The sequence below is a fragment of the Oxyura jamaicensis genome, chromosome 2, assembly GCF_011077185.1.
Source record: "Oxyura jamaicensis isolate SHBP4307 breed ruddy duck chromosome 2, BPBGC_Ojam_1.0, whole genome shotgun sequence".
NCBI classification, from domain to species: Eukaryota; Metazoa; Chordata; class Aves; order Anseriformes; family Anatidae; genus Oxyura; species Oxyura jamaicensis.
The window spans coordinates 63669648-63687552 of NC_048894.1; the positions used below are offsets into that span (position 1 = coordinate 63669648).

The following is a 17905-nucleotide window of genomic DNA, read 5'->3' on the forward strand; positions in this document are numbered from 1 at the left end:
GATGAGGTGTTGTCTTTAGTTAATGGTTGCTTAAAGCTCTGAACTATAGAAAAAGAACAGTTTCAACCATAATGCAGGTTGGATGATAGGTAGCTCTTGGATTTGGGGTAAAAAAAATTGCTCTCCCTATTTGAGAAATATTGCTGGAAGTAACAAATCTCCCTATGCCTACTCAGTGAACAGGATGCTAGCGTAGTTTGGCAAGCAGACAGATCATTCTGCCGTTAATTCTTTATTCACTTTGAGAAACCATCAGTCTTTAGTAGTTGTATTACTGGTGTATTCTGTAGATAAAAGTGGTATTTTGCGTGTCTCGTTTGACAGTACCTGTCTCATACTTTAACTCAAGCTTGTTTGTTTTTTCAAGATCCCTTAACCTGATTCATCTCTTATATTCTACTGCTGGATTGTTTAATATTGATACTCAAGCCATAAATGAGGATTTAACTGACATTTTAGTAATTTCTTTATTCTCTGATAAGTTGAAGGAAAATACATGTTTGCTATCATATTTGTATGATATTAAACACCCTCCTCTCTCAGCTGAGATTTTATTATCTATTAAATAAAATAGAAAACGTGTACAAATAACTACTTTTTCAACATCTCTCAAAAACTTTATACAGGTCAGGCAAGTTAGCAAGCTGCAAGATGTTGCCATCATCTGTGAAGTGTTTAGGAGGTAAAAGGTAAGTCCTAAAAGCTTTGTAAACAACGTGTTCCACAATCCATTTCCATGGTGGTGAAGCCGAGTCAGAATCCTCATTCTGAAATACAGTAAAAACAAGCTGAAACTTTTACTGAAGGAGAGCATTTCAACTTTATCAGACTACAGAGAATAAAATTCCACTAGTGTTAAACTGTACAGAATGAAATCTAAAGTTCTGAAAAGTCTATTTGAGTCATGCCACTTACAGAATTAGCTAGCTTAACTGAATGATTAAGCAGGTACTTAAAATACAGTCTACTTATGTTTATATGAATCCCTCTATAGAAATCTATTGCAGCTGAACAAGTTAAAAAGACATCCTAAACTCTGAGGCCAAGGCCTGTTGCAATATTAAGTACAGTTCACAGCCTGCCTGCTGTTAAAAGGTTCTGTCAGGAGACATACTTCAGAAAACCTCAAGCCCCACTCTTTCATTCAGAGCCTTGCTGCACTGCTACTTGATTTACTTTGTTGAAAGGAGAGCTGGTATTACAAGTCTATAGTTAAGGGAATTCATGTCTTAACTCTACTCCTTTAAGTAGTTACATATTACAGTACCTGGGAGTAGGTCATGGTGGCTTCATCTATTAAATATTGCTTTCTAATGGAGTAAAACAGAGAGAGTTCTTTACTCAGGCTTTCAAAGCACTCTTTTTCTTCATCCCAGTTTACCTGTTTCAAGAAAAAAATTACTTGATAGAGACTGAATAAGCAGCCAGAGACTTAACAAAAAATCCTAAGATGGAAAAGTCATAATATTTTGACAATTTTTGTGCTGGTAAGGTGGAGGCACTGAACAAAAAAGGGTAGAACTGGAAGCATCCAAATCAAAACATTCAATTAGCAGATACAAATACAGAGGTGAAGTACAACTAATCAGTAACCATAGCAAAAGTGTCTGGAGTATTTAACAGTGTAGTTAATCAACTACAGCCTCTCCTTTGCGGCTTCTGATAAGGAATTTGATTTATTTCAGTATTTCCTAAGTGGAAAAAGTCATTTGTGAATGAATTGTTGAAGAACACATACCTCTGTGGCCAGACGAAGGATAAACATCGGTAGTCCTTCTAACAGTGGAATGTAGTTATCTATCAGAAGTGGCAAGCCAATCAGATTTCCTTCCTGCAAGGCAATACTGCTGCTTCAGTAAGAAAGAATTGTTCTTTCTTGCAGTAAATGAACCAAAACTGTTACCTGTTGTAGGACTGATTTTTACCAAACTTGCTGAGCCTTAAGGGCAGCGGAAGTTAAAAGGTTTTAAAGCCTGGTTGCAGGAAGAAGGTCAGTGGCGGTATTTAACTTACACTGCTTGAATTTAGACCTTTTACTGCAGGGAGACTTCAACTCAGCTTTCTCCTCAACCTCTAACCCCTGAGTACACCAGTACCATTTCTGAGAACTCAGGTGAGGTGCCCAAGTTATGGCACCTGCTGAAGCTGTTCAGTTTTGTATGCAATCAGAGTGCACAAAACAAGAACCATGAAAAGCAGATGTGATACTGTAGATCTGAGTTGGTTAAGCAACACACCTTGCTGACAGGAGACATGCAGACTAGTTAGTGAAGAGATGACTTATTTGATAACTAATTAATTAAGCTTTGCATAATCCCCTTCTAAAAGCAGCGTAAGTCCTGAGCCTTTTTTTAAATGAAAGAGGTAAACCACCTAAACCTTACTGGAGTTGGCTCTTAGTAAAGTACAACAAGCAAACTGTTGTGATTATCAGTTACCAAAATGTAGCACCATTTAGAACTAAGAGCAATAGTAGCAGTCACCTACCTCATCAATTTCAAGAGAGAAATAGTCTTTCAACATTTCAGCCTTCTTTTTCAGAAACTCAACTATGTACTCAGCAAGACCTTCTTTAGGGCCATCTTCTTCTGTCCAGCCACTCTCAGGGTCCTCTAAAGCAAGCATTGCAAGCTCATATAAAGGAGCTGCCTCCTAAAAATGGAGGAAGCAGAAATGTTGTTAGTGATCCCACCATGAAAGGCTGTAGCTTTTTCCTTCACAAACACTCTAACTTTACAGTTAGATCAAGCAGTCTAAGGGTAAGTTGATTTCTGATACAACTCTCTGCAGCCCACAAATCTTGCTAAGTGTTGATATTTACAGGATAAGCACTAGCATTCTACACTTTCTAATAAAGGTAGATGGTGTATTACAATTTTGTCCAAATGTAACAAGCAGTATCAAAGCTGGGTGAATAGTCAGAAGCAACACTAGCAACAAACCCCCACAATTACAACATACAGCTGTAGCTACAAAATGACTCAAGGTGTTTGCTATTTTGTATTACTGTGAAGGCAATGGAGCATCACTCTTAAAGGGTGCAAAATCGAACCTATAAACATATACATTATCTGAAATGGCAGCCTCACTGTAGATAAGCATTTTTTATATAAAATAATGCAAAATTATACTTACAGAGAGCCTTAAGACTCCAAAGTTTGCAAAGTCATAAATAAGTATCTGGTAGAAGAGTTCTTGGCTAAATTGAAGTGAAAAAAAAAAAATTAGTTACACAGACATGATCATGCATCTCCTAGGTACCATAAGTAAAAGGGGAAAAATAAAGGTCATCTTGGAAACAATAAATGACCATATCCTTTCATATTAATAAAGATCTTACTTTTAACTCAACAGTTTAAGATTCATACACCCTCTCTAGATGTTTACAATTAAGTGTTTCTTAGTTTCTGACATCACCAACACTGCTGCAGAGCTGTTACATAAGCATGCAACTGCTATCAGTTTATGCCCAGATCCCTTATATTTCATCATCTTTAATCCTTTGCTGTGCTGCAAGTAATACACAGGAACTTGGAAATTGATACAAGTCCATCTTAAATTTTGTAACAAATAAGAGAATATATTTGTGTCTGGCCCAGTAAGATCTCAGGTGCAAAGCTTTATGTTATGATCACATCCTGCAGCTTCTCTTAACCCAAGTGGATCGAGTCACTGACTTTTCTAAAGCCTCTGCTTGCTCACCTTTCCACAGGCAGTCCAGACTTGTTTCTACTGTTTTGAACAGGCTGTTTAATCATCAGCCTCATGACTTTCTGGATAGACCATAAGAAAAAATATTTTTTTTTTATCATTTCCTTCTTCCTTCTAATTAGCTTGGTAACAGGTAATTATTTGAACTGCCAGCAAGTGTGACAGCTTCTTTACCTGAGTTTCGTTGTATTGAGAAGATACAGTTTTGTCTGATATTGCACCAGAGCCCACTGAGGGCTGACACAGCCAACAAATGAGTGATCACGTAGCATTTCCTGAAGACCTGAAACAAGGGGAAAAAGGAAAAAAAAGGTTAATGTTCTGTGTGCAACTCTGCCATTGTTTAGTCAGTTGAGTGATTTGTGACTAAAGTCTGGCTACTGTTCAGTTACTACTGCACTACAGTTTCTAATATACACATACTACCAATTCTAATTTATTTTAAAATGTTAATCATTTCTTTGTATATGCATATAGTCATAATATATTAAAGCGTAAGTGAGAGAGTTTGTAAAATTCACACTTGCAGTTTAACGGTTAAGAAAAATCTCTCCATTTGATTTGAATTGTAGTGGGTTTACGTGGCAAGGTTTTGGTAGCAGGGGGCCATAGGGGTGGCTTCTGTGAGAAGGATCTAGAAGCTGCCCCATGTTTGGTAAGGGCCCCACTGCTGACCAGAGCTGAGCCAGCAAGTGATGTTGTTTTGTGCCTCTGTGAGAGCATATTTAAGACAGGGGAAAAAAATGCTGTGCCACACAGCAGCTGGGAGAGTGAGAGGAGTGAGGAACAGCCTTGCAGGCACCAAGGTCAGTGAAGAAGGAGGGGGAGAGGTGCTCCAGGCACCAGAGCAGAAGTCCCCTGCAGCCTGTGGTGAGGACCATGGTGAAGCAGGATGTCCCCCTGCAGCCCATGGAGTACCATGGTAGAGCTGGGGTCCACACTGCAGCCCATGGAGGAGACCACAGTGGAGCAGGTGGACCTGCACTGATGGAGACTGTGGCCTGTGGAAGACCCCTGCCGGAGCAGATTCCAGGCCGGACCTGTAGTTTGTCGAGAGGAGACCACGCAGGAGCAGGTGACCTGGCAGGAGCTGCTACCCATGGGGGACCTAGGTTGGAGCAGTTTGCTCCCGAGGGATGGACCCTGTGGTACGGATCCATATCTGGAGCAGTTCTTGAAGAGCTGCTGCCTGTGGGAAGCCCACACGGGATCAGTTCAGCAGGGACTGTATCCCGTAGGAGGGACCCCACAGCACAGGGGATGAGAGTAACTGAGAAGGAGCGGCAGAGAAGAAGCGCTATAGACTGACCATAACCCCTGTTCCCCTGCGCCACTCAGGGGGAGGAGGTGGAAGACGGTGGATGGATGAGGGGGGTAAGGTGCTTTTGGTTTCTTTCCTTTGTTTCTCACTTCTCCAGCTCGTTAGTAATAGGCAATAAATCTTATTATCTCCCTATACTGAGTCTGTTTTGCCCGTCACAATAATTACTGTGCGATCTCCTCATCCTTATCTCAACCCTTGAGCCCCTTTCATACTATTTTCTGCCCGCTCCTCTTTGAGGAGGGGGAGTGAGAGAGCAGTTGTGGTGAAGCTCAGCCACCCACCTGAGTAATACCACCACAGAATAACCTGACTTTCTGAAGTTGTTTCCACCCACAGGAGACTAGTAAAGGAGCATAGACTTATTTTAAATAAAACTGTATATGCAAAACAAGTTTGCAACAAAATCTCATAGTATCAGACTAGGTTTCTGGCAATGCAGTAGCTTAAGCCCATAGTCAGTGTCATCTTCCCTCCGTAAGTTTTCAGCCTCTTCTATTTTATTTGAAAAAATAGAAGCGCAGAGTCCAAATTCCATGTTCATTTTATGCATTCTGCCAAAATGTCACTAGAGCCCTCTGAAACGGCTTCATTATAGTAGCTCGGCACTGCAATCACAGCATGTACAAAGCATTACACTAAGCAAATTCCATTGCAATATTATATTCTGCTGGAAAAGGTGACAAGAAGAGCGTTTCTTACACCGGTCTCTTGTAGGTGTTTCTTACATATGTGAAGGTGAGAACCTCAAGCAGCTGCACAAGTTGTGCTGTGTACTTTAGGGCATTTTTGGATATTTCATGGCACAGGAATAACTACATGATTTCAGTATTTGAACTGCAACAGCCTAATATGGAATTACCAGCTTAGAATTACGAGCCTACTGCTATAGCACAGGTAAAGTGTCAGTATATGCTTACTAGAAACCTCGATCTTTAGAAGTTTTTTAAAAAAAAAAAAAAAAATTTAAAGAGTTATTTATTTCAGAAGTCTGTTAGTCTAGCCATTTTAGCTGTGGAGCTTCTTCCCAGATTCACAGTTCAACAATGACAAAAAAACAAGGTTCCTAACATTTAGATCAACTGAATAATACTGGAATATGACTCAATATGACTCTTAAAGCAACTGAAAGAGCAAAGAAGAAACAACCTTAGGAAGAACTGCAAGCATTTCACCTTTTCTCCAAAGAAAAAGAAAGGGTATTTCACCAGTCTTTTCTGAGCTCCTCCCATAAGTGGGTCAGATCCAAATAAAAATGACCACCAAAAGCAGTAAATAAGAAAATATGACCATAAAAGTTTTCCTTGTGAATATTTTGTAATCATGCAATTAAGCAAAATTTTTAATGACTATTAATGGATATTTGTTTGAAAATTACAAAATACCATAGCTTTTCAAGCTGTGATTTTTTTGGTATTAGTTATGACGCACGTTAGAGTTTAGAAACTATTTAGAATGAAGCGTTTGCCTACCAACAAGGTATGCTAGTTTTTAATAAGTCTTCTCAGTATGTCTCATGCTTTTAGTAGCAGACTGTTCAGAGTTTGACCCTTGACATTTAACAATTTTGTTTGTCGAAAGCTCAGTTAGAAACATGCCCCAGTCAGTTCACTGTATTGCTTACTTTCTTCCCCTCAGTAGTCTAGGCAGTCATACTTAGTTGGTGAAATAAGCCTAAGAATCAAAGCCACCTGCTTACTTTCATGCACCCGGCTGCTAATTTCCTCCTGAAGAGTCAACACACTGGTCAAATTGATAATTCTTCTTTTAGGGGTGCAGGCAGCAGTCATCTCCTTTCTGGAAACATCTTTTTCCATTTCTATGTCAGTGACTTCCCGTGGTCTCTTTCTACAATACAGAAACAAAAAGGAATTATGTTCTATCCTCCTGTCACTGACGCAAAATACAAATAGATGGTCTGCTGCATTCACACATTCTACATTAAAAACAAGGAAATGCAGGAAGTTTACCAAAGCTTCCACTGTTTTTATTTTACTTCCTATGCATAATTTGTTAGGAAAAGATAATTAATAAGGAATTTAAGACTTTAATATTGGTCATATTGGATGTCTGTTAAGCAACAAGCCAAGGGGCTCTAAAGGACACATTAAACATGTTGACATTTCTAATGATGCCCCCCCACACACACTTCTCTGGCCTCTCATAACAGCTCCCTGCAGGAGCTATAGAAGATGACAGTGCTTCTATCTTCACTAGGATAATGCCTGCAAAATTCAGTGATGTAGCTTTTACTTTTCAGTCATACCACAAAATGGTGTCCTCAAAATTGAGGAAGACTGCTATGATCTTCCTCAAGTATAGTCAAGGTCATCGTTAGTTTTTTATAGGTTCCTGCCTTCCAGCATGCACAGAAATCCCATTCCAGTTAGAAAATTTATCACAAGTTATTTACAGTTCACAGATTAAGTCAAATTTCTCATTAAAATACCATGCGAAGTTATTCTAGGAGTTTTTCTTCTGAAAAAAACAAGTTCAAAGTTATCAGAAAACCCTCCAAATTCAAGGCAAAGCCATGAAATAAACAGGTAGGACTGCGAGACCTCAGGAAAGACGAGACTTACCGAGGAAGTGCTTTCTCAGGAGACAAGTGTCTACTCTTACTCAGCTGTTCAGGCATCGCCACATCCTGCTGAATCTCAGCCGCTTCAAGGATATCAGATATTTCAAGATCACTGACATCTTCCATTTCAGCATCCTGCAGCCTGGCAGGACCCTCCAGAGGTGCTGCATTAACCCCCACTGTCACGTCAGCAGGGCCTGTACTTAGGGGATTGTTCACTGGCTGAAGGAAAGCATCCAGTTTCTGCTCTCGGGAATCAGTGCGGACCATCTGGTGTGCACAGATTTTATCACTGCTTCCCTTTGTGGCTGTGGAAGGGTTTGCTGCTGATTTTACCACCTCACTGGAAGAACATTCAGCCCCTGGAAGCAATGTCTTCATTCAGATATGGGGAAGGAGACATCAACAATAAGTAAAAGCACAGAGACCAATCGCACTTCTCACAGCACCTTACTGCTCAAAGGTAACTTCCAAACCCCACAGACATCACGTCAGTTGCTTAAACAGCTTTGTAGTGGCTTTCTGCATAACGTGAGCATCACCATCTAGGCAATTACTGAAATAATTGGTTTGTATTTGCGACAAGGGAATGTTAAGTTTAAAAAAAAAAAAAAAAAAACAAGGAAAACTTTTTGTAAGATTACTGTTAGCATACTATGCTATATATAAAGGAAATTAGGGAAGTTTTTTCCTGCTATTTTTCTGGTTATGTTAAAAGTGTCATCAAATAGACAGAATAAACAATTTCCTCACACATCTTTCTTATAAAAAAGGGCAGAATAAGAAGTTTAGTGCATGTGAATGGTAACATACTTGTAAAACTCAAGAAGCTTGAACAGATACTTGATAGAAAGTTATTTTAAATATTTCCATGCACTTCTCCAGTAAGTTCACTGCCTCATTGTTAACGTTGGTATATTAAAGCAGATCCATCCCCAGAACAAAGATCTCACGCTACCAGTGTAACAGTGATGACTATCCATCACTGCCTAGCTTCTACTTCTGAAGAAGTTAAATACACCCACTACTGTTAAAATAGTGCAGAGCTATGGCTACTTGAAACATGTATTCTCACCTGAGTGAAGTACATCCTTGAGGAATTAGAGCCCAGTAACTTGCTCTCTACGTGTTGTTGCACACGCTCTAGAATGCTGTCTTCATGAAGGAAGTGGACCTCGTGTTTTGTAGGGTGCACATTCACATCTATGTTCTTGGGAGCTATTTCCAGGCTGGAAAAGATTTTAAAGGAAGATAACCTAAAATTTTCCATGGATGGCAGAGGGCACACGTTGGTTCAGTATAAAGTTTGTCAGACTTGGGGCACATTACTACATGCAAAGAAGGCAATAATAGTCCCAAAACCTACTGAAGTTACAATACAGTCAGATTTGTTTGGTATATTAAAAAAAAATTAGTCTGAAGAACCCTATTCTGAACTCAAAGTCAGCTTACACAGGTAAGCTTAAATCAACCTCTCCTCTGTACTACTAAAAATTGTTTTTAGAAATAGCTTTTACTCACAGTGTCTCATGAGTTAGTTTTTGATGCCCTGTCATTATCAATGACCCCAGTCACTACAATGCAAGAACTTTGTTCTTAGAAAGCACTGGATATCATTAAGTTTCACTGGTGAATGGCAAGATTTAGTTGCTTACCATTTAGTTGCTTAGTTCTTAAATCTTACATACTCTTCAATTTTTAAAAGAACAGTCTGGTTTCAGCTATTTTTTGTAAATAATTGCTTCCAGTAAGCAGCATGCAATTCACTTTTTTGTTACACTAGCATACCAAGAAGAACAGTAACTATTAAAAAGAGAAATACAAATGTAATTCCTAGCAAGAAAAAAATATGAATGGCGTTTGGAAAATTATCTGAGTGGTCTTAAATGCACTGCCATATTCCTAGTATAACTCATTTTCCTAAGCAAAGAGCATAATGTCAAAGGACTTAAGCTTAAGTTCACTGCTTCTGAAAATTAAAGCCTGTCTTTAATTGTTTGTACTGACTTTTTTTTTGTAACACTGAAGATGCATGGCGAATTATCTCCTGTCTAGCAATAACCTACCTCAGTACAACACTTAGCACTTCCATCAGGAACACAAATGACCTTCTAAACCTACTCACCCTAGCTCTGTCCTATAAGGTAGTAGCAAAAGGCTACTTTTTCCCATTACTTTACCTTAGGTATAGGAATGGATGTGTACTTTTTGGCAAGTAAGCAGCATACACAGTCTCTATGGCTTTCCGCAAAGCAGTTGACTCTACCAGTCGATCTTAAAGAGAACAAAATGCTATTTTCCAAAAATGCTACTGAATAACTGAATCCTCTGAATCCTTCAGAGCAGTATCTTCATGCTATTTATTTTCAAAAGACACACATTTTATCCCTCTTTTTCCCTAGACCTCTCCAAGTAAAATACAGGTTTAGGCAATATCATCTTAGTATTTGTTTTATATTTAGAAGTATTTTTCACAAATCCTGAAACAACCAGACTACCTTTTCAGTATTTCATACGGTCAAGGTTCATTGCATCCTGTGCTCATGTTGCTACAGAAGGAAGAGACCACTCCGTATTACTGGGCAGGACAACCTCATTACCTCAGTATTTCACAACCTTCATTTTAGACCCAGTCTTAGCTGCTCTCCAGTACTTACAGAGAGAAACTTGACCAAACATATGTAGACAAACACCTTAAGATCTACAGTTAACTGTAATATTTATTCTTCAATGTTTAAGAATTTTTATACTCACAAGATTTTTGCAATTCTTCAGACAGTTTTGTTCTGATCATTACATGAGAAGCAATATGACTGTACAACTTTTTATAAACTTACGGTTTATGAAGAGTAAAAATATAGATTTCTTCACAGAATAATTTGCATTCGTGATGTAGCCTCTCATTTTAAAGGCCAGATTTGCATCTTGACAGCCCACTTCTATCAATTCCCTATTGACAGTTTGACAGAAACATACACAGTTTCTCCTGTTAATGCAAGTTTCAAATGGTATTCACAAGTAGCAGCAAGGTTTCACAAGTTCTATGTTCTATTTATGCCACAGTTACAGAAAACTACAGTATGATCTGAGGACTCCAACATTCTTTGCTGAGCCACAAAATTATTTAACCACAAACAAATAATGAAGTGCCAACTGCATTTTCTTTCTTTCATTGGTTTCTTTCTGCACCCTTGTATGTCTCCCTAAGAGAATGTAAAACAGTAATCCAGTATGACTGGAGCCTGTAAAACTACCTAGAGTACCTTTTAATACCTATCATGATATCATAGCCATGTATTGACATAGCATTAACAATTTCCAAAAGAGATTTTATACTTTTCATGGTACATTAGTTAGGGAAATCCAATTACATTTTAGTAGCTTATAAGTATACATTTCTAGCAGCGTATTGTGCTAGCTGCTAAAGTTCACGTAAGAAAAGCTTATGGGCTTTTTATTTCCCATTCAACCTCTCTATACACACAAGTGCCAATTTAATGCAAGTTCCTCTTTTAAGTCAAAATAAGCTAGACTAAACACGATCTGAAATTAGGTAAAATAGGTTTCACTTGAGAAAGTGAGATCAAAACATGTCGAAATGGACAACGGAAAAGCTGTATCAAACAAGCACTGGAAGCAGACAAAAAATGCATGGCATAGAAATACTGTCTATCTTATTACTAAGCAGCCTCTTGAGTGTGCTGTGTTTCCATGTGTTACAAGATAAATTCCTTAAATGTGAATTGTAATTTTAGTAACCAAATCAAACGGACACCTCGGTATTTATGGGGAGACCTCAGAGAAACTCATTCTACATGTCTGTGATATGAGTTCTTCTCAGCTGAAGATTTAATAAAGAGAATTTTTCCTAAGTGGCAGATAAATTTTGAATAGATGACCAGTTTTGTTTCCAGCTTCTCTGTAGGGTTTACTTAGCCTCAGCTGATACAGCTTTTGTCAAAACATTAAACCTCAAGATTTTAGGAAAAAAAAATGTGAAGACTTAAAAACGTATCAGACAGACTACAGTATGAAGAGGTAAGATTTTCATGGTATAGGAAGAGAATAGGAACTTGTAAAGAACACAAGTACAGTTTGCTTTTTTTAGATTAGCACACAAAATTACAAGTAGGCTGTTCCCTTTCGGTACATTGAAGGAGTAACTTTACAGCTTCCCTATTTCCTTTGATATACTTTAAAAAAAAAGACGTCACTGTCTGCAATACAAAGGAGAGCTTTAGGAGAGTTTTTTATTACTGCAACAGTCACGCTTCCTTGTAATTCACCTTAAAGGCAGAAGTTTGCGCAGCCTGTGTTCTTTAAAAGAGAAGGTGGGAGGAGATTCGCTATAAAGTAAAAACCAAACTAAACGCCAACATACCTGCTAACAGCATTTCCAAAGATGGACCTAATGTTGTCCACTGTTGAGGCATTTGTTAAAGTTCTAACATCTGACACAGTATCACCTTGCTAAATATAGCAGAAATAAGTATCAATCAGTTCACAGTTCTGTCTGAAGTTTCAGAAACACATTCAACTTAGCAATAAATTCTAACAAAAAGGTACAATGTAATTATCGTGTTTTCTATTACTTCCTTATTAATGTTCAGAAAAATGTTAAATGGCACAGGATTGCAGGATTTGTTAGCCCACACCAGACCTATTCAGGCTAATACTCCATCTTTGAAAGTGAAGAACACATGCAGCTCTGTACAAAAGTTCTGTTGCTTAAAAAAAACTTGACCGGGTGTATATATAGTGAAGTTAAGGACTTTTTTCACATACCTTTTTCACTGAAAAGCTGATACCTGAGTTATGGATGGCGTACCTGAAAAACAGGTAAGCATAAGCTTGTGGTATGTGAAAAAGAATGAAATGTCACTATACGAATGCTGAAAAGCAGCTAGTAACATGGGCAAACAAAAAAGTATTTCCTGCTATACAGTAATGTGATTTGAGCCAAAATGAGCTTTTGTAGACTTAACAGCTATAAAAAGTGTTCTGTTTAACCCATCTGTGATCATACAAAAAATATGAATAAACTTAGCTTATTTCTAAAAAAAAGAACAAAACAAACAAAAAGAAACAGCTAGAGAACAATCCAGACCTAATCCAACTTAAATTGACCTACTTTGTTCGGTTCCGTTACATAGGTTTAGCTAGAAGAACAGCAAAGCTCACTCAATGTAACAGAATTAACTCTTAATTCATATGGAGAAAGATCTCAGAAGTGGCTGGCTTGCCCATCTAACCTCCCCTACCTGGATAGTTCAGCTGCCTGTGGGTCCAAGTTTTGATACAAGGTTATACAGCTGTATAGCCTTGGCTTAAGCTTGGCTTAAGCTTCTAGAGAAATCATTAAGTCATGAGAAAGAACCTTGCAAGATGAAAATGGTAAAAACGCAGAGGTTAGATTGCTGTAACCAGGATAGTTGGTAACTTCAGATCAGCCTATTCCAGAGTACTGGGACCTGACGCTTTACCTCCTAGCTGAAGTCTTCCTGGACAGTAAAGATACTTTAAGAAGCTCATTCAGGGAGGATGCTAACACTTTTGCTACTCTTTGCTATCTTTTGTTTTCATTGGAAGTGCAAAGCAGTTTTTTTTTTGGTTAAATAATAATAGATTCTACTTGCAAAGCTTCCACACATGGCAGTAGATGAGAAAAAAAAAAAAAAGGACCCAGTAAGGGAATGTTACATCTGGTAGTTTGCTTTTTGTTGTTGTTGTTTTTTTGTGTTGTTGTTTAAAGAAAAAAAGGTGAAATTGCCATTCAGCCTTTTCTTATTCAGACAAATCTCAATACTCTTACACATTTTTTTATATTGATTCCTTTCACCCCAAGTTCATTGAGAGTTCACTCATTTAAGTCTACCATCATTTGTTTGCTGGGATTCTTGGTAATAAGAGGCATGGAGTGAATATACTAATTTTCCTGTTTTTTTCTTTATCGAAGTGTACTGTTAACTGTTATCCAACACCATATGTTTAAAACAAAAGCAGAAAAAAGGCATAAAAAAATACATGCATATGCCAATCCCTCTGAAAACAAGCAAACAAAATAGTGCTCTCCATAGCACTAGAAACTGGAGTTTCTTATTTCAGTTTACCTGCCAACAACTTCTAGTATTTTTGCATACTCTTCACTTGGATTTTTTAAAGCTTTTCTCCGTGTATTTACATTGTAAAAGAGATCTTCAACCTACAGAGAAAATTATCACAATTAAAAAACATTTAAGAAGTCTCCTCTCACTATATAATTAAGATATTTTTTTTTATATATACTACAAAATTTTCTGAGGACATTTTAGTTTCTGAACAATCTGCGTTTTTTCCTTACCTACTTAGGTTTACCTAACAAATTTAAACTCTAGAGAAATACATGGCTTTAAATATTTTGGTACATTAGTTTTTCATTTTGTTTTTTGAAAAAAACACCACCACCTCTACAAGCATTCGCTTTTCAATGGAAATTATATTCCTTCCATTGCTGATAACAATGGATCCCCTGATTAGATCGTTATAATGAACCACAAATAAACTTTAAAACAGCTATTGCAATCAGGGGTATTAAAACAAGAGCTTAAGTTGATCATTTTCACTATTTATTCAAACAATATGCAAGTTTTTGTTTTTTTTTTTTATAGTGAGAAAGGCAGAATTTTGAAGTTTACTCTTTATGTTATTCTGTATAAAAACAGAAATGTGAATCTACAGCTGATTCACACACACAGCCTGGAGGGTGCATATTCCCACTGCAAGGCAAGCACACACCTGCAGACTCTTTGGCCAGGTTGGCTTCTACTTCCCACCCTAAACCTTGCAACACACATGCTCTTTCTTATTTTAAGTTCCCTGCTTTTCTTTATTGTAGCATTCTGTCTCATCCTGATCGCATGCTAACATCTGAAGTCACATCATCTCACTGCAAGACCAACTGAAGATCTGCCTGTCTCTCCTCAACTTTCCACTCTTTTGTGTAATACCCCCCACTTCTTCCCTTGCAATGCAACACATACCAATAGGTGGTGCAAATATAAAGACCAGGTAAGAGCAGGATAATGTACAAAAAAAAAAAAAAAAAAAAAACACACTTACCGTGATCTGTGTTCCTTGGTTTCCAGCACAGGGTTTTGGAGGGGCTTTAATTTTTCCATCACTGTAAGAAGCTCTAGGCAGAAAATAAAAATAAGTTGTCAGACAGTTGCCAGGATTGGGTGGAAGATAACAGAAACCCCACCACCACTACACTTCTCCCAGCAAAGAACTTGGGTTGCTGCAAATTGGCTGCAGCTTCTCCTTTTCTGCTAGCAGAAAACTGACTGTATTGACCTTAGGGCCCAGTATGGCCACAGAAGAGTGGGAGTAACAGCAGAGAACATGTAATAGATAACAGAATATGTATTTTGAAATTGTACTACTCAGACCGTTCCTGTAATTGTAGGATTATTATATTGTAACAGTAGGATTATTGTAGCTTTAATAATTACACCTGCATTAATAATAATTCTTCCATTAGACTTCACACTTCATTGATACTAATAATAAATTATTGACTTTATACATCAGATGTGTTTCCTTTTGGGCCAATAACAGGCTTTTGACCATAAGAGATTTCTGATCCATTTAGTTCTTTCTGAAATTCTGCATCTTTGTGACTTCCTAAGGATATACTTCTTTTGACCTCTTACATACCCTACATAATTAATAAAATAAAGACCATCATCATACAGTCTTTTGAAAAAAAAAGTCAAGATGCAAATCTTTTTCCTTCTCTTTCATAAAAATAGCTGAGACACTAATGAGCTTATTTTTGCTTACGTTTAGAGCTCAAGTCTTCAGGAGGATATTCAAAACCCTTTTTGGATAGGATCAGTAAACACAAAATGTTTTTGTGTTCAGATACTTATGAAATTTGCAAGACTTGCTGACTGTGTACATACATCATTTTATCCTGCAATGCGAAAGAAAAGTTAACCCTACACTGGCTGCTGAAGTAGAATTCCTTTTAAGACTTCCCCCACGCACATTTAAATTATACTGTTCAGGTAAAGTCTACCTTTACAGTCTGCAATAAAAATCATTCAAACCAGGTTTTCTCTGTTTGTAACGGTCCTAGAAACAAGGTATTCATTCAGTGTCCACATTCCCACCAATAAGACCACTGAAAAGAAAATGAAACACATCTGTTTGTTATTATCTACCGCAGAAGTTACTTGGATCATAACTAGCATACCTGTATGCACACTTTGCATCAGCTGTTTTAGTTGTTACCGTAACATGGGCAACATGACTGATGCTAGCCAATGCCTAGAGAAAGAAAAAGCATCTTTGTAAACCTTCCTCTAGATGTCACTGATAGCTGAAGAAGCATACAAGCTTCAAAGAGCACCACAAAATTCTCGTATACCACCTGCAAATGATTAATAAAAGCCCCTGTAAAAAAGTCACTGGGGTCAGTAAAGCTTTAATGACTTTCAGTACCTATAAAACCAGACTTTATCCAGGACCTTCTTTTGACTGTAAGTACTGTATTTAGCAAAAACTCTATCATCAATGATTTACCATCCAGTCAAATCTTCCATTGCCTTTCACCTGTATGATCCTGAAGCAACACTTGAAAAGACAGGTCTTGTTTTACTAACTTCTTACTCCAGAAAGCAAAAAGAACATACACCTCTCACTAGGAATGCATATATTCTTAAAAGACATAGAAATATATTTTGAACTACATTCACAAGGCAGATTCTCAGAAATCAGAACCTTCTGTATAGAGTTTTGTGAATGAGCACTTATGTAAACTCTGTACTACAGAAGGACAACAATAAACAATGAACAATTTCAAAACCTTGCTGAAGAGCTTACCTCACCCCTGAAACCATATGTAGAAATACTAGCCAAGTCTTCAAATTTTTGTAGTTTACTTGTAGTAAATCTCTCACAAACAATGTTGAGATCTTCTTTCTGTGTAACAAGGATAAGAAAATAATAATAGCTACTTTCTGTTTCCACTCTTTTCAAGTTCAGAAACATTTATAAATCGAAATAAGTGTTAAGAGGTAATACAAAACATCAGCACAGCACTGTTGACACTCACTCTGATACCACAGCCGTTATCTTGGACTTGGATGAGCTTCAGACCTCCTTCTTTAACTACTACCTGGATACTTGTAGATTTAGCATCCAAGCTGTGGAAAGCAAGAAAGCATACTACAGAACAGCCATTCCAGAGAATAAATAACTACAAAAGCAGAATTTAAAATTTTTCTTATATAAATAATAAACGTTTCTACTCTAGTTTTCGGTCAGATTGGAAATTCTTTTTCAAAAGTCTTTACCACCTTCTTCCTTTCTCTTCTAGCAGCGATGTAAATGATTCTAACTCAATATTCACAATTCAGACACGCTTTCAGAAAGTCCAGAGAGCAAGGAGAGTGCCTAGGCCCGAACAATCTCTTCTCCCCCCCACTCCGGGACGCACTGCACTCAGCTGCTGCCCTCCACACGCCTGGCTCACTCAGCTCACCACAGCGCCCAGGCTGCGGCTGGAACCCAGACGGGCCTCGCCTTCAGAGCGACCGCACAGCGCCCTCGCACCCCCAACTCCGCAGCTCGCCTCACCAGTTCTCTATCATCTCTTTGATGGCATTCGCCGGTCTCTGGATGACCTCGCCGGCCGCGATGCGGTTCACCACAGTTTCATCCAGCCGCCGAATCACGCCGGCCATCGGCGCCGCGACAGGAGCGGGACCCGGCCCGCTGCAACGCCAGAGGGGCCGGGGGGGAGAAGACGGCAGGGCCGAGCACAAGGCGGGAAGCAAGAAAATGGCGGCCGCCTCAGGGGCTTGGGACGGTGGAGGGAAACAGCCGCGCGCGCCCGCCCGTTCGCGCCAAGCGGCGGCGCACCCCGCAATTGGGTGAGGCAAGTGTCTATCACTTGGCCGCCCTCCCGCCCCGTGCGGCGATTGGCGAAGTGCTGGGGCCGGCCTCGTTGTGACGGGGTGGTGAGGGGGGAAGGTCTGTCTTCCCGTCTTCATCTCTGGGATCATTAATTGTAACATGCTAACAGCAATCAGTAAAACAGTTTTCCCTTTACAGAAAGAATAAAAAATAAAAAAATCCAGAGGAGTATACTGACACCAGTCCCCCCTGCTCTTGGCACCCGGTGATATGATTGGCATAACTAATGCCATTTCATGAAGCACGCAGGTGCTATCTTCTGGCAGGCTGATCAGAAATGACCCCTGTGGGAATAGAAATGTTGTTTTTGCAGAGTTACATTGTTTAGAAGG

The 17905-nt window shown here is 38.6% G+C and overlaps 1 protein-coding gene across 2 annotated transcripts; it reads right to left on the minus strand.

Moving 5' to 3' along the window:
- Window positions 1–442: 442 nt before the first annotated feature.
- MLH1 (mutL homolog 1) lies at window positions 443–17511 on the minus strand. 2 transcript variants are annotated; one of them, XM_035316341.1, is made up of 20 exons: window positions 17428–17511; window positions 17235–17389; window positions 16711–16801; window positions 16479–16577; window positions 15850–15923; window positions 14712–14784; window positions 13724–13815; window positions 12399–12441; window positions 11995–12083; window positions 10451–10563; window positions 9794–9887; window positions 8689–8842; window positions 7615–7988; window positions 6732–6880; window positions 3886–3994; window positions 3136–3199; window positions 2488–2652; window positions 1739–1831; window positions 1268–1381; window positions 443–767 (listed from the first exon to the last, which is right to left on the minus strand). In XM_035316341.1, exons 2-20 carry the CDS (start codon window positions 17339–17341, stop codon window positions 600–602), a joined length of 2265 nt encoding a protein of 754 aa, XP_035172232.1. In that variant the 5' UTR covers window positions 17342–17389; window positions 17428–17511; the 3' UTR covers window positions 443–599. The 2 variants fall into 2 exon arrangements, with proteins under 2 accessions (XP_035172232.1, XP_035172234.1); XM_035316343.1 differs by lacking the exons at window positions 15850–15923; window positions 17235–17389; window positions 17428–17511.
- Between the last annotated feature and the right edge of the window lie 394 nt (window positions 17512–17905).

Bases quoted from the DNA above. Each gene is read 5' to 3' on its own strand.
- MLH1 (XM_035316341.1), bottom strand. From the start codon at position 17,341: ATGGCCGGCGTGATTCGGCGGCTGGATGAAACTGTGGTGAACCGCATC. The intron at 16,578-16,710 runs GTGAGTGTCAAC...CTTGTTACACAG, and splicing joins ATAACGGCTGTGGTATCAGA to AAAGAAGATCTCAACATTGT. The intron at 9,888-10,450 runs GTAAGTTTATAA...GTTCTCTTTAAG, and splicing joins ATTTTTACTCTTCATAAACC to ATCGACTGGTAGAGTCAACT.